Source organism: Mesoplodon densirostris, chromosome 17 (genome assembly GCF_025265405.1).
Source record: "Mesoplodon densirostris isolate mMesDen1 chromosome 17, mMesDen1 primary haplotype, whole genome shotgun sequence".
Classification (NCBI taxonomy): domain Eukaryota; kingdom Metazoa; phylum Chordata; class Mammalia; order Artiodactyla; family Ziphiidae; genus Mesoplodon; species Mesoplodon densirostris.
In genome coordinates, this window is record NC_082677.1 from 8,730,859 (window position 1) to 8,747,250 (window position 16,392).

Here is a 16,392-nt window from a genome sequence, read left to right on the forward strand (position 1 = left end):
AATAATAAAAATCATAAGTGTTTTATGCTTAAAGGACCTGAAATTTTACTTTTTTTATCTACCTTTTTTTATTGCAGAAAATTTTATGTTCTGCATTTCTTCATGATTTTTTTTAATTTAATTTTATTTTTTATACAGCAGGTCCTTATTAGTCATCAGTTTTATACACATCAGTGTATACATGTCAATCCCAATCTCCCGATTCATCACACCACCACCACCACCCCATCGCTTTCCCCCCTTGGTGTCCATACGTTTGTTCTCTACATCTGTGTCTCAATTTCTACCCTGCAAACCGGTTCATCTGTACCATTTTTCTAGGTTCCACATATATGCGTTAATATACGATATTTGTTTTTCTCTTTCTGACTTGCTTCACTCTGTATGAAAGTCTCTAGATCCATCCACGTCTCTACAAATGACCCAATTTCGTTCCTTTTTATGGCTGAGTAATATTCCATTGTATATATGTGCCACATCTTCTTTATCCATTCATCTGTCGATGGGCATTTAGGTTGCTTCCATGACCTGGCTATTGTAAATAGTACTGCAGTGAACATTGGGGTGCATGTGTCTTTTTGAATTATGGTTTTCTCTGGGTATATGCCCAGTAATGGGATTGCTGGGTTGCATGGTAGTTCTATTTTTAGTTTTTTAAGGAACCTCCATACTGTTCTCCATAGTGGCTATATGAGTTTACATTCCCACCAACAGTGCAAGAGGGTTCCCTTTTCTCCACACCCTCTCCAGCATTTGTTGTTTGTAGATATTCTGATGATGCCCATTCTAACTGGTGTGAGGTGATACCTCATTGTGGTTTTTGATCTGCATTTCTCTAATAATTAGTGATGTTGAGCAGCTTTTCATGTGCTTCTTGGCCATCTGTATGTCTTCTTTGGAGAAATGTCTATTTAGGTCTTCTGCCCAGTTTTTGATTGGGTTGTTTATTTTTTTAATATTGAGCTGCATGAGCTGTTTATATATTTTGGAGATTAATCCTTTGTCCATTGATTTGTTTGCAAATATTTTCTCCCATTCTGAGGGTTGTCTTTTCGTCTTGATTGTAGTTTCCTTTGTTTTGCAAAAGGTTTTAAGTTTCATTAGGTCCCATTTGTTTCTATTTCCATTACTCTAGGAGGTGGATCTCATGATTTTCTTTATTGTTTAACTTCATGTTCTAAATAAATCTGCAGGAAAATGGGACTCAATATTTGATTTGCTTAAAATTATCACTAGCTCTTAATTAAGTGAATCATGAAATCATTTACTTACATGAAATCACTTTCATGTAAATCATGTAAATTTCATGTAAATTATGAAATTTACAAATTGCTCTAATGAAGTAAACTCGTTGTATGAGAACTTATTAAACCATGAATACACTAGTTTCAAATTTTCCTGGAGAACTTTTAGCAGATAAGGGGTTTATTTTTAACCTTCCTTCTTTGGGTGTTTTTTTTGTTGAGTTCTCTAGTTTTCAGTGTTCTTAAATTTATAGTTTAGCTAATTAGTGTTGCTTTTTTCCTAGAAAATATAACAGAACGATGTATACCATCACGTGCACTAACAAGACAGCAAGTCCGTGCTCTGCAAGATGGTGCAGAACTTTATGAAGCTGTGAAGGATTCACCAGACCCAAGTTACCTTGAGGTGAGAGAGTAAGCTGGCCTACAGTGAGGCTAATCTTCATCCTTCAAGGTGGAAAGCTATAGTCACTCATCTGGCCATTACAGGAAGCACTGTGTTGAAATGCTGTGTTTCTTCAAGGGATGTGTACCTCAGTGATGGGGTCCTCAGTGATGTACCAAACCAGGGTGCTACATTTCTACTTCTGTACCAAATAGAGGAGGAGAGGGTTAAATAATTTATATATTAAATATGGTTTAAAATGCAGGCAAAACTTGCTTATTTTTAAGGTAAAACAAGTACCTTCAGAGCACTGTCTCAGTTTCCATGTTCTCAGCTCTTTCTCAGATCCTACCTAGAGTTTATTTCATAATCCTCTACCTTAAGGATACTTAGGTGGAAAACTTCCAGAAGCACGAAATTGTGTTACAAATAGCATAGGCTTTAGATCATGGCTCAACCATTGATTAGCTAAGCAAACTGGATATAAAAGAGCTATCAAATGGGCACAAAAGATGTTGTTTTAGGATCAAATTGGATAATGTATGTAAAGTGTACTGTTACAAAATTCTGTGTAAATGTTACTATTAGAATATCATTTCTTACATTAAGGTAGGCTACTCCCTAAATTTTTAGACACCTGGGTATCTAATTAATGCAAATTCTAGGATTAGTTTGCTAAATAGGGAGGAGAGGGGAAATTTTAGGAAAACAGTTTATTGATTAATCTCATTTATTTAATGACAATAAATGTTGTATATAACCTTAACTTTCTTAAATAATGGGACCTCAAAATAAACAATACTCTACTCGGAGAGTGAGCAGTGCTATTCTGAACAGAATTCCCTTATATTCCCAAATGTTACAACTCACATTCTCCCTGTGGGACGTGAGTCTGATTTTCAAGCCTGTGAGTATACTTGCTACAGTCTGTAAGGCTTTATTATGCTCTCCTGAGAAATTATTTGCCTCTATGTCTTTATGTTTGTTGAAGCTTATGAAGATAGTTTAAATTTCATCCATAAAATTTAACAAAATATTATTCTGGTTTCCTTCTATAAAATTTACTTATAAGGAGAAAGGGGGCAGAATGAGAGTTGGAGGACTAAGTTCCAGACCTGGCTCTGCCCCTGTGTAGCTGGACAGGTGATTTCTCTCTCAGACCTCCTCTCTGCCGTCTGCCAGGGGAAAGCCTGAGAGTAGCTTATCTCTAAGGTTCTAAGTTTATGTGATTCTATGAGAGTCACTGAAAGGTATCATTATCATTCTCAGAGGGAAAAATTGCCATCAATTTCTAAAATACCCTGTTAAGAGGACTTGTTTTCAGTGACAATGTTTAGTATTGTGGGACTTCTGAAATCACATATTGTTTTTTTAATTCATGTTTAACCTAAACACTGCCTTTTTAGGAAGACCTTTGTAGGGCACAGGGATTTCATAATCTCCCTTCTCAGTATAGATTAGGGTATTAACATGGGTAAGTCAGCAGCAGTCTAGTAGGTTATATGTCAGGATTTCTATTTCTTTTATTTTTGGTTGATTTTTTTTTTTTTTAATACTGGGTGAGGTTCCCAGGAGGTTCAAACACCAATTTGCTAAATGATTGGGAGAGAAATGTAGAGGCAGAGATAAGTGCTTGTAGTACATATTTGTTTAAAATTGGATCTACTCTTCCAGAGAGTTAATGAAATTATACTACAGGGGGATAAGAATGAATCCCCTTGAGCCAACCCCTGCCTATATGCCTCTGTAAATTATTTATTCTGTCTGTACCTCAGTTTCATCATCTACCACATGGAAACAGGAATAGTACCTACCTCATAGGATTATTGTAGTGATTAAATGAATTAATACATTACCCACACAGATGTATTTCTCAAATATAATAGGCATTCAGATGTTAACCATTTATAATGTCAGTGTTGATGATTATGATTATTAGAGTATAAGTAAGGGTTGTTTCGGCCCTAGGTAAATTTTTCTTATTTATTTATTCATTCATTCATTCATTCATTTATGGCTGCGTTGGGTTTTCGTTGCGGTGCGTGGGCTTCTTATTGCGGAGCGTGGGCTCTAGGCATGAGGGCTTCAGGAATTGTGGCACACAGGCTCAGTAGTTGTGGCTCATGGGTTCTAGAGCACAGGCTCAGTAGTTGTGGTGCACGGGCTTAGCTGCTCTGCGGCATGTGGGATCTTCCCGGACCAGGGATCAAACCCGTGTCCCCTGCCTTGGCAGGCTGATTCTTAACCACTGTGCCACCAGGGAAGCCCCGCCCTAGGTAAACTTGTCACAAAGATTAGTAAACTGTTTGTCACTTGAAAATATTTGTTATGTGATAAGCTGAGTACATTAATCTCAATTTTTATATTGTCACATCCTTAAAGTGAACTAAATTCTGTTGTATTTTGACCCCCATTTAAAGAGATTCATTTGCAATAGATGAGGTGGTTTGTTTCTGTTTTGTTTGCTTTTTATTCCAAAATCATCTGCCTCAATGTACTAAATGGCCACAGGGCTATTTTAGTGAAGAGCAGTTAAGAGCCTTGAATAATCACAGACAGACGTTAAATGATAAGAAGCAAGCCCAGATCCATGTGGAACTCAGGAAGGCTATGGAGTCTGCTGAGCAAGGGGAACAGATTTTACCAAGAGACGTTACACCTGTGTGGAAGCTGCGTATCATGAGCTGTAAGAGAAAGGAAAAAGATTCAGGTCAGTATGTAAAGTTTTTGTTTTTATCAATTTTAAGTTTAAAAAATTATTATTAATAAAACTATTTCAAATGGTAGGTAAAATGTTAAGAGGAGCAAAAATGGGCTACCAGTACCCACAAAAGATAATATAACCCTTAGATCTTTATTGTCCTCAGTATTTATTTTTAAACAAGACTCAATGATTATAATTTCTTATATTGTGTCTTTTTCCTCTTTCTCTAGTTGTGTTGAGTATCTGGCGTCCATCATCAGATTTATATTCTCTCTTAACAGAGGGAAAGAGATACAGAATCTATCATCTTGCAGCATCAAAATCTAAAAGTAAATCCGAAAGAGCTAACATACAGTTAACAGCAACAAAAAAAACGCAGTATCAACAACTACCGGTATAAACTTTTCATCATGATTTTTCAATTTTGATAGATGTATATTTGTTTATTGAATCTACATATACTGATTTTTTTTTTCTTGTAGGCTTCAGATGAACTACTATTACAAGTTTATCAGCCAAGGGAGCCGCTTCACTTCAACAAATTATTGGATCCAGACTTCCAGCCACCTTGTTCTGAGGTGGACCTAATAGGATTTGTAGTTTCTGTTGTGAAAAAAATAGGTAATACACAGTGTATTTAATGGTAGCTTTTTATTGATGCTTTTGAAAAACATTATATTTTAAAATTTGTCTTCCTTATGACTCATTGGAGCTACTAATAGGCAAGTTTGGTAACTAGTGATTTGAAAGTAGGCTTTTTAAACCTCGATTCTTAATGAAAAGCAAATCTACAATATTACAAGGAAACAACTTACATCCCATTCTGTGCTACTTAATTTTAAAGAAATTGCTAGAAAATGTTTTTCATATTAGTGATTACTAGACAAATAATCATAATCTTCTGCAGTTCACTGAGCTATCAAGCCTTCACCTCCTACTTCAGTCTTTACCACTCTCCAACATCTTAGCCAAGTTCATTTATATTTTATTCCTTCAGTATGACATTGCTCATTCCTCCTTCCATACCTTGTTCCATAGATTTTATCTGAAAGCAAGTGTAAAGGCCCAACTATGTCTCAACTTAAGCACAAAAGCCTTCCATGTATTGATTATTTTGTGCCAGGCCCCCTCAGCACTTGATTTCACCACTCTCACCTCCCAGAACGCTGTCCCTCATCCCCCTTCAGCTGTGTTGACACCTTCCTAGATATTCTTTTTTTTTTTTTGGGGGGCTGTGTTGGGTTTTCGTTGCTGTGCACGGGCTTTCTCTAGTTGCGGTGAGTGGGGGCCACTCTTCGTTGCGGTGCACCGGCTTGTTATTGCGGTGGCTTCTCTTGTTGCAGAGCACGGGCTCTAGGCATGCTGGCTTCAGTAGTTGTGGCTCACGGGCTCTAGAGCACAGGCTCAGTAGTTGTGGCACACAGGCTTAGTTGCTCCACGGCATGTGGGATCTTCCCGGACCAGGGCTCGAACCCGTGTCCCCTGCATTGGCATACGAATTCTTAACCACTGCACTTCCTTGCTATTCTTGAGCCCACTTTCATCACAGAGCCTTTCCACTCACTGCTGCCTCTCCCAGAAACCCTTTTCCCCAGGCGGCCACATAGCTGGCCCCCTTGGCTCCTTAAAGTCTCTGGTCAAATGCAACCTCGTAAGCAGCCTTTCCCTGAGCACCCTTTGTAAAAGAGATGTACTTTCTCTGCTCCCAGCCTAGCACTTTTACCCCTTTACTCTGCTTTATTTTTCTCCATAGCACCCACTAGCACTAACAATACATATTTATGGGTTTTTTTGTCTCCCTCTTCTGGAATGTTAGCTCTCTAAGGGCAGACACTTTGCTACTGCTGTATCCTCAGCTCTTAAAACAGTGTCTGGTTCAGGGTAGGGTCTCAGGTCAGTGGATTTCTTATTTATCAACTGCCCTGTCACAGTTTCTCCCTTCCTCAGTTCTTTGGCTAAGGTTTATTGTCAATGTTTTCTTCAAGAAGGTTTAAAATGTGCCATATTCCATGAGTTCCTTATATGTTTGAAATGTGAACCTGTTGCTCTAATTCTGAGACTGTATTTTGGCAGGCATAATAATATGGGTTCTTGCTTCTTTCTTCCCTCAGAACTTTGTAGAAATTGCTCTTTTGACATTGAACAGTCTGGGACTGGCCTAATTTTTCCCCCATTTAGGTGATTGTCTTTATGTCTAGATGTCTGAAGAATAAGTTTTTAAGTCCAAAAGTTAAGCTGTATCTTAGTATAAGCAGTCTGTATACAGTTCTCCTGGAACACAGATGCCCTTTTAATCAGCAGATTCAGTGCTTTCTTTGTATCAGAGAAATTCTGTTAACATCTTTGAATAAATCTGCTATTTCATTTATTGGGATTTCTACTTCAAGGACAGCAGTTAGTCTTATGTTGGATTATGCTTCATTCACCATGATTATATCCAGCCTTTATGTCAGTAATTTTACTTTCTGCAATATATTGATATGTTTTATTCCTTGCTATTTGTAATGCATGCATTTGTCCCATTATGATAGTATACTGGTGTCCTCAGTTTATTTCTCTGGTCTTGCAGTCTCCTTTTTATCTTGCTGGGCTATTTTTCATCCCATATTCATACGCAAGCTTTTATTTTATTGAGTATATGTTCCTATTAAGTTCAACAGCATGAATCAATTTTGAGGACTTCAGAAATTTTCTTCTGTTCTTCTAGTTTTTACTTTATGGGATGTGCTCTTTGTCTTTTGCTATGCTCTTTTCCTCTTTTTCTTTAACTTGTTTTTGTTTAGTTGTGTTTTAGTGCTTTGTGGGGTGTTCTTTGACTGTAGTATGTTAATATGCTACATGGTTTTTGTAGCATTTTATTTCATCTTGGTCATGCTTGGGTGACTCCACTTGTTATATTATTGTTATAGAGGGTGGGTAACTTTTATTCAAATCATCAGTATTTATTGAACGCCTTATGTGCCAGGCACTGTTCTAAATGTTAGGTACATAGCAATGAACAAAACAGACAAGTATCCCTGCCCTCACGGAGCTTACATTATGGTCGAGGAGGGAGATCACAAACAAAATAAGTAACACATATAGTTTTCTTAGTATGGCTAAGGAAAAAAACTAAGTCGGGAGTGACAGGTAGGATCGGGGGAAGGGGAGAAGAGTGTAGCTTTAGATAGGGAAGTGAGGAAAGACCTCACTGCAAAGTTGACATGTGAATGAGAATTGAAGGACTAGAGGAGAGAGGCATGTGGACATCTGGGGGAGGAACATTCCAGGCAGGAGGAATGGCAATTACAAAGCTCATGTTACAGGAGGATCCTCCCTGGTTCCTTTAAGTATTGGTAGAGGCCAGGGAGTGAGCAGTAACAGCTGGGAGGAGGGAGTGAAGGACCAGGTAATGGCGTGGTCCTTGCATGTACTCTAACTTTTTCTCTGAAGGTTTTCAAGTAGAGGCGTTGACAACCCCTGACGAGGTTTTCACAGGATCACTCAGGCTGCTATACTGAGAATAGACTGTAGGGGGCGTGAGACTCCAAACAGGGAAATCAGCTGGAGGCTATTGTAGAAATATAGGCAATTGAGAATAGTTTGGAGCAAACAAAAGCAATGGAAGTGTCCAGAAATTGTCAGACTGTGGTTGTATTTTGAAGGTAGAGGGACAGTGTGGATGAAGAGAGGACTCAAGGAGTGAGGGCCGAGGTTTTGGTCTGGACAGATGGAGTTGCCATTTCCTGAGGGGGGTGACCATGAGAAAAATAGGTGTGCAGGGAAGGTCAGGAGCTCAGTTTTGGACAGTTAAGTTTTAGTTGCTTAATCTACTTAGAGATTTCTACTTGACAGCTGGATATAGTTCTAAGGGAATGGACTGGGCTGAAGATATAAGTTGGGAAGTCATCAACATACAGGTGATGATTAAAGTCATGAGACTGGATGAGGTGGCTGTGTGTGGGAGTAGATAGAGAAGAGAGCCAGGGCCTGAGTCAGGCCCGTCAGAAGGTATTTGATAGCAAAGAGAGTGAGGTGAGGCTAAGAAGGGAGGGGTCGGAGATGGTGTCCAAAGAGGCAATGTGCAAAGCTCTCTGGAGACTGAGACCAGGGAGTGCAGGATGAACTCGGAGCCTGGGCTTCTTGTGGAGACAGACATGCGATTAGTTCTCATGGTCCCACAGCAGACTGTGGTGTTGAGATGAGGTGTATGGGAGAAAGAAACTTGCCAGCATCACATTGCAGCTCTTGACTTTTTTTCTCTGCTGTACTCAAGACCAATTTTCCCCTTAGTTACTGTATGAGGGCTGCGTATTTCAGTTCCTATCCGCTATATATTCCATATCCCTGGAAGATATTATCTCTGTTCTAGATCATTTTCCCTAGCTCAGTGAGTAACCTCACCTATTAATTTGCTGAACCATAAACTGGGTGGCTTAAACAACATACTGTCTCACAGTTCTGAAGGCTTGAAGTCCAAGATATTGGCAGGTTTGGTTCATTCTGAAGGCTGTGAGAGAGAATCTGTCCAATGCCTCACTTATAGCTTCTGATGGTTTGCTGGCAGTCTTTGGCCTTCCTCGGCTTGTAGATGAATCACCCCAGTCTCTGCCTTCATCTTCACATGGCACTCTCCCTGTGTGCATGTCTGTGTCCAAATTTCCCCTTTTTATAAGGATATTGGATTAGGATGTACTGAAATGACCTCAGCTTGATTTTTGTCAGCAAATACTATGTTTGCAAATAAGGTCACATTCTCAGGTTAGAACTTCAACATCTTTTACAGGACACAATTCAACCCGTAACACAACTGTTATCCTGTCAGTCAATCCTGATCACCTGTTTTACACCATAGCCATTTTCATTATTTCTGATCAGAAGGGGAAAAAGTAAGGATACCCATTCTATTTGCTTTTCTTCAGATTTAAGGATAACAGAATTCTTAAAATGTGTGTCATTTCACCAAGATGGGGAAGGAGGCTAGAAGCTGAGCCCTCCTGTGCTTGGTTCTATCCACAATCTTGTTTCTTTCCTTCATCACCAACTTTAAAATTTTATATCAGGATATTCCTTATTTGTATGTTTTTTGGTGGACATTTTCTTTTTTTATTTATTTTGATGTCAAGTATGAGAGAAAGAAATTTCTATCAGAAAGTTTCAAAGTGCCACCTTAAGCCTGAAATACCAGTTCTCCAATACCCAAATCTAATCATGCTGTTTCCTAGCTTAAAATCTTTGGTGGCTCCCTGGCCCTTAGAAAATGAAACCAAAACTCCTTCAGATGCCTGAAAAAACCTTCAACCTCCTGCCTTAAACCACCACCCACATACCTCAGTTAAACTGTACAGTTTCACATTCTTGACCCACTAAAGCATTTAACATTCCTACCTTTAAAAATTAATTCACTTTGTTTAGAATGGCCTTTTCCTTCCCATCTTGATGAATTTCCCCTATTCATTATTCAGCTTAAATGTAGCCTGCTTCCCCACGGCCTCTGTAACAGAATGTGTTGTCATATTGCATTGAAATTTTAGCACCATAAGCAACAGGTGGTTTTGGAAATCCTGAGCTTTCTCTAAATTTAGTTATTTTGATTTGTTTTTACCATTAGCATACCAAAATTAATGGCCATATTTTTAGAGGTTCCTTGTATTTTTAAATTTATCTAACACATATATAAATGAAGTTCGATTTTTTGTTTTCTACTTTTTGGATTTTGTTTTTCCCATTTTAGGTCTTGCTCCTTTGGTCTATTTGTCAGATGAATGCCATAATTTATTGGCAATAAAGTTTTGGATAGATCTTAATGAAGACATTATTAAACCTCACATGTTAATTGCTGCAAGCAACCTCCAGTGGCGACCAGAGTCCAAATCAGGAATTCCTACTTTATTTGCTGGAGATTTTTCCATGTTTTCTGCCAGTCCAAAGGAGGGCCATTTTCGAGAAACGTTCCACAAAATGAAAAATACTATTGAGGTAAAATTAGCTTTGAGCATTATCATGCATGTTGGCATTTTCCTATTTCAAGTCAAATGTCAAGGAAGTGGAAGCTTTTATGAAAATTGGATAGTTGACGTATAATGTAAGTTGAGATTTCATCATACGTCTATTGTTCATGAACCTGAGGAGATGCCGAGTGACAGCTATCAGGGAGAAAAGAATGATTTGAAAAGAACTGAATTAGGAAGAGGTGCAGGTTCAATCCCTGGTCGGGGAACTTAAGGTCCTGCATGCCGCGTGGCATGGCCAGAAAAAAAATTTTGTTTAATCTACATTTTAAACTCTATATCTAATATTTTATACAGGTTATACCTGTTTTTGATTTGAAGTAATACCAAATAGGAGAACAAAGTTTATTGAGTGCTTACTGTGTGTCTGGCCTTGTTCTAAGCCTGTCTCATTTAATTCTCCCACCAACGCTATGAAGTAGGGCAGTGGTCCCCAACGTTTTTGGCACCAAGGACCGGTTTCGTGGAAGATAATGTTTCCACGGACGGGGGCGGGGGAGGAGGGGGCGGGGCGCCCGTGTGTGGTTCAGGTGGTAATGCGAGCGATGGGGAGCAGCAGATCGCTGGCTCACCTGCCACTCACCACCTGCTGTGTGGCCCGGTCCCTAACAGGCCGCAGACCAATACCAGTCCGTGGCGGGGCGGGGGGGGGGGGGGGTTGGGGACCCCTGAAGTAGGGAACTGTTTTCCCATTTCATTGATGAGAAACAGAAGTTAAGTCACACAGCCAAACTGGTAGAACCAGGATTCATACTTAAGCCATCTGAATGCAGAGCCCAAACTATTAACTACTATGCAATGCTGCCTCCCAGTAAAATTTTGTATTTTATAAATTGCTTTTAAAAAATCTACAGAAGATAAGCCTCTTCTTTCTGTAGTTTAATATTTGAAACGTGTATCAGTCAAAATTCATATAAATAAAATTATATTTTAGAAGCATTAGAGTAGCTAGCTACATAAAGAAAGTTTGTATGTTTTATCTAGACTTGATGCACATCGTGAAGAATAACACCCTGATTTATCTGGTTTCTAAACTGGGGGTTACATTCATCATTTAGCCCCCATGCAGAGTACCTATTGCTTACATCCCAGATTTTCTCTGACACCATTCAAGGGCAGTTCAGAGATGACTGAGTGTCATTTATGTATCATTTTAAAGTTTAACAAAATACTCTTAGAAATTAGGTTAAACCATAACCAAATTGCTGGTATTTGACCATTTGTGGCTTCTGAAACAACAGTTTCATGTGGTATAACCAAATGTTATTTTAGTTAATTCTTGGAACAGACATGAAGCGGTTCTCATTTTACTCCTAACCTAAGTACTCTGTGAGATGTTAGATGATTTACGGCTGTTAGGTAGTAAATAAAACTGAGACTTGAGTCCCAAATCCAGTATCATACGATAACTTGCTGATTAAACCAGATGGTTGGGAAGCTCTCTTACATTTCTTTATTTCCCTGACACACACACACACCCCTCTCCTTCTCTCCCTCTAACAACTGACAGTTGCTATCAAATTTGGGTTGTCTCATCCTTTTTTTCTGGTCTGCATTTTTTACTTCTGATTTTAAAGGTAACCATTTACCTTTTCTGAAAACATGAATGTATAGGGTTGCATTTTACAAAACAGCTCTTCCAATTTGTTTTCTTAGAATATCGATATATTTTGCAATGATGCAGAAAACAAGCTTATTCGTATACTTAATACAAATAATCCCAAGTGGTCCACCCCGACTAAAGACTATACTTCAGCACCACACACTGCTCAAACAGTCCTTGGTACAGGAAATAAGTTTCTGGTAAGTTAATCTAAATTTAAGGAATTTTATAAATATTATATAGAGAGGCAACAACATATTCTGATGTATACCTAGTAAACATGATAAAATGTAATTAAACTTAATTAGAAAGTGTCATTAATTGTTAAGTGCCTCCTGTAGGTATAGGTTATCTGGAAATTTTATCTTGTTTATTGAAGCCAGAGTGTAACACTCTTTGGGGCAAATTTTATAAACAGGTGCTTTGATTTTTAGCATTCCAAGTACATTTGATTGAAGAAACTTTTTTTGCCTGTGTCTTTTTGCTTGGAGGACTATTCTATATAATTAGGGTTGTTTCTAAGTTCAATTTGATTTAACTCTTTAAATCACAATAAAAGCAAATCAAGCTAAAGTCTGTAATACTGGCTAAGGACTAATTCTTTAGCTAACACTTGCTAAGTTATGTATATTAACTCATTTAATCCTCACAACAACCCTCTGAGATAAAAATTATCTCCATTTTACGGATGAGGAAACTATGACATGCGGGAGAGGTTAAGCATGTGCCTCCAGTCACAAAACTAGAAAAGTAGGAACACAGGCAGTCTGTATTCTTAAAATGGTTTTTAAATGCTTATCTTTGTTTAACTTGTTAACAACAAAAAGGAAAAGATTAAAGCATAAGTTATGTCCCCTACCTCCTGTTTTGCTTTTAATATTCATCTTTCTTTTCATGTCATTTTTATATCCTCTTATGCAAAAATATTTCCTTCTGGAATAATAATAATATGAATGCCTCTTGAAATCGTAGCCACTAGGAGAATGAAAGTGTGTGGCATTTGTGTTTAAATATTTTTTAATGAAAAGCTAATTTGATTTTGTTTTATATATTGGGACATAATTATATAGGCTACTTAATTTTTTTTATTAGATGTCTTCTCCCAGTAGTGAGATGAATTATCAAAGTCCGTCATCACTTTGTAAGCTAAAAGGGAAGTCTGTCTCCACACCTGCAGCAGCCCAAATGACTTCAAAGTCTTGTTGCAAAGGGGAGAAAGAGACTGATGACCCAAAAAACTGCAAAAAGAGAAGAGCATTGGATTTCTTGAGCAGATTGCCTGTACCTCCACCTGTTAGTCCCATTTGTACATTTGTTTCTCCAGCTGCACAGAAGGCGTTTCAGCCACCACGGAGTTGTGGCACCAAATATGAAACACCTATGAAGAAAAAAGAATTGAATTCTCCTCAGATGACTCCACTTAAAAAATTTAATGACATCTCTGTTTTGGAAGGTGATTCAATAGCTGATGAAGAACTTGCCCTGATAAATACCCAAGCCCTTTTGTCTGGTTCAGCAGGAGAAAATCAACTTACATCTATCAGTGAGTCCACTAGGACTGCTCCCACTAGTCCAAAAGATTATCTCAGACTGAAAAGGCCTTACACTGCATCTGTGATCAAAGAACAAGGGAATTCCCCAGCCGGGACTGAAGAACAGAAGACTAATATGCAGGACACAAGTACAATGAAAAATATATCCAAGAGACTGCAAAGGCGACAAAAACCAAAATGATGATAAATTAGGTATTGATAGAACCTTTCCAGTTTGTAAAACATATACAATTTCGAACTCTACATCAGAATTTGCACAATGAGAAAAAGGAAAAAGTTCAAAGTTTATTTCTGTGCTTGTATATCACAGCAATGCTCTTTGCCTGCTTCTATACTGGTATACTGTTATTTCAATTATATATCTTAAAACTGTGACTGTATATTAACTAATCAAGAAAAATATCTCCTTTAAATCTTTATGACTAGATTTGGTCACTATAAGTATTATTTTACAAACGAAGTAAACATACCTGTTTCTTTTAGATTGTGTCCTTATAATTAGAAGAAACTAGGTTTCTAAAGTGCAGTTCTTTTGACTCATATAATTCCTCTTAGTTTAGTTCCTATTTTAGGTTTGTTTTTAAGAGGTAACCCACTATGAACCAGTTTTCCTTAATGCACATGTTGGTTCTAATACAGTTTTATCCTGATCAAAAAAGTCGGGATGAGTAAGATATTATAGTGGTGTTTTCTTTTGACCAATTCTTTATCCTTAAGTCAGCGTAACTACAAGAAAAATAGAACCCTCAACGTACTTCCCTTTTATGATTCCAATGTGATCTGTAAAATTAAATTATTTATTAAAAGTTCAAATACTTTAAATCAGAAGCAGATTTCATAGTGTTAATTTGTTTTTGTTTCTGTTTTTTAACAAAATGATCGTCTGGACTGCAGCTTAAGAGAAAATCTTTTAAATTGGCACTGATTCTCCTTGCTTTATTTTTAGCCCTATTACAGAATTCAGCAGGTAGTCCCTTTTAAACCTAGTTTTCTCTAACCACCAGAGCAGAAGAGAACCGTTCAATTCATTTGTTCCTTCAAGTTTCATACAGAAAAAAGAGAAAGCAGTTCCAACTAGAAGCTAATAGCATGGAGAATCAGGTCTTTTAATATGTCTTAAGTTTATATACAATATGTTTTTAAATCTTATAATAAACACATTTTAAAGCCAAGAATAAATCCTTTTAAAAAGCCATTTCCTGGGCCTCCCTGGTGGCGCAAGTGGTTGAGAGTCCGCCTGCCGATGCAGGGGATACGGGTTCGTGCCCCGGTCTGGGAGGATCCCATATGCCGCGGAGCGGCTGGGCCCGTGAGCCATGGCCGCTGAGCCTGCGCGTCCGGAGCCTGCGCGTCCGGAGCCTGCGCGTCCGGAGCCTGTGCTCCGCAACGGGGGAGGCCACAACAGTGAGAGGCCCGCATACCGCAAAAAAAAAAAAAAAAAAAAAAAAAGCCATTTCCTTTCTTCTGTAACTGTGACCGATGATTTTTCTCACTTCTGAAAATCATTAACATAATAATCTATTCTACTATTCTTTCTAACTTAAGTGTTCTTCCAGTCTTATTAATGTGATTTTCGTTCATAAAACAGTTTGATCTTCACATCCTAATCATTTTCCCAGTGATCCATTCTAGAACAGGGAATAAAACTTGAGTCTCAGGTGAAAAGAAAGAATTAAGGAATTTAGCCTTTTTTCTTTTTTTTTTTTTTTTTTTTGATTCTTGGAAAAATTTAAGCTATAACCTCCTTCATTCTTCATTACCATTTTAGACTACCCATTATGGAGACATCTAATGCATACACTCCTTTTCATAAATTGTAAATAATATAGCCAAGCTATATAAGCAAAATGTGAAGCTTGAGTATATGTGGATATTATCCCCCCAAAAGTGACAATTTAATGATTACAAAGTCAACAATGTATACTGCGTGATAAGGGGTAAGTGGTGAAAGCAACTTGTGTTGCTTATTCAACAATCAATGAATCACTTAATGAGAGCCTGTTGTGTATATATAGCACTATGCCAGCTCTCTGAGTGATGCAAATGTTAATACACAAAACAAGTCAGTGTTGAATGTTCAAAAAAGTATATAAATCAGAAGCCATGGGCGTTGAAAGAAAAAAATAGATCACTTCTGGGTGGGATAAATACAGTTGGCGGCATTTAATCAATGATTTTTATGTTTGAATCAGGCAAATATACCAGGAAACTATTCTTCTGAGCTCTTTAAAAGCTCTGGATCTATAACCTGGGACGACTACTCCAAAGCAGCCCAGCTCAGGTGAACCAGAAACCCTAAGCAGAGAGAAGTAAAACAGGAGGGCTTGAAATCTGATCCTTTAGACTGCTCCTACGGAATCAAGGAAAGGAATTCCCATCTGGGCTCTCTGACACTTCTCGCCTCTGCTTTCCTAAATGAGTCAAGCCATCCAGATTGACCTAGTTCTGCAGCGACCACATTGACTAGGATACCCAGGACCACCTGGGCCTGGAAAACAGGGGTATTGTTATGTGGATTATCATTATTATCAGAAGATTATTATGTGTTGATCTTGGATACACAGAATTTAGCCAAAACTATACCTTAGATCCATTCAGATTTACTAAATTTTAGTTTTGTTGACCAAACTTTGCTACTCAAAGGAGACACCAATTTTTAAAATGTTAATGAAGAAAAGATTAGTCACATTGCTGATAGTCATCAACATGTTCACTAGATTTCAATGTACTAGAAATGGAATATGAAAGTAATATAGTCTTTCTAATGTGTAGAGATCAAATAATAATAAGTAAAATATAAGGTTGCTTTTGTCTTTACCTTTATGTCTCCTATTCATTAAAGACTGGTAAATAAGGTTATAATATAGAAAAATTCGTTCTCAATATGGTAAAATTCTGTGGAATTTCTGTAAT

At 37.8% G+C, this 16,392-nt stretch overlaps 1 protein-coding gene across 5 annotated transcripts in view; it reads left to right on the top strand.

Annotated features, from left to right (window-relative positions):
• BRCA2 (BRCA2 DNA repair associated) overlaps positions 1-14,253 on the top strand; it is a 54,838-nt gene extending 40,585 nt beyond the window's left edge. For 4 of the 5 annotated variants that reach the window (XM_060080121.1, XM_060080125.1, XM_060080124.1 and 1 more), the window contains 7 exons: positions 1,529-1,650; positions 4,141-4,339; positions 4,564-4,727; positions 4,816-4,954; positions 10,047-10,291; positions 11,980-12,126; positions 13,019-14,253. In XM_060080121.1, coding sequence (XP_059936104.1) covers positions 1,529-1,650; positions 4,141-4,339; positions 4,564-4,727; positions 4,816-4,954; positions 10,047-10,291; positions 11,980-12,126; positions 13,019-13,660 — 1,658 coding nt within the window. In that variant the 3' untranslated portion in view covers positions 13,661-14,253. The remainder of the gene's footprint in view (positions 1-1,528; positions 1,651-4,140; positions 4,340-4,563; positions 4,728-4,815; positions 4,955-10,046; positions 10,292-11,979; positions 12,127-13,018) is intronic. The other variant, XM_060080123.1, reaches the window with a different exon arrangement.
• Positions 14,254-16,392: the final 2,139 nt, after the last annotated feature.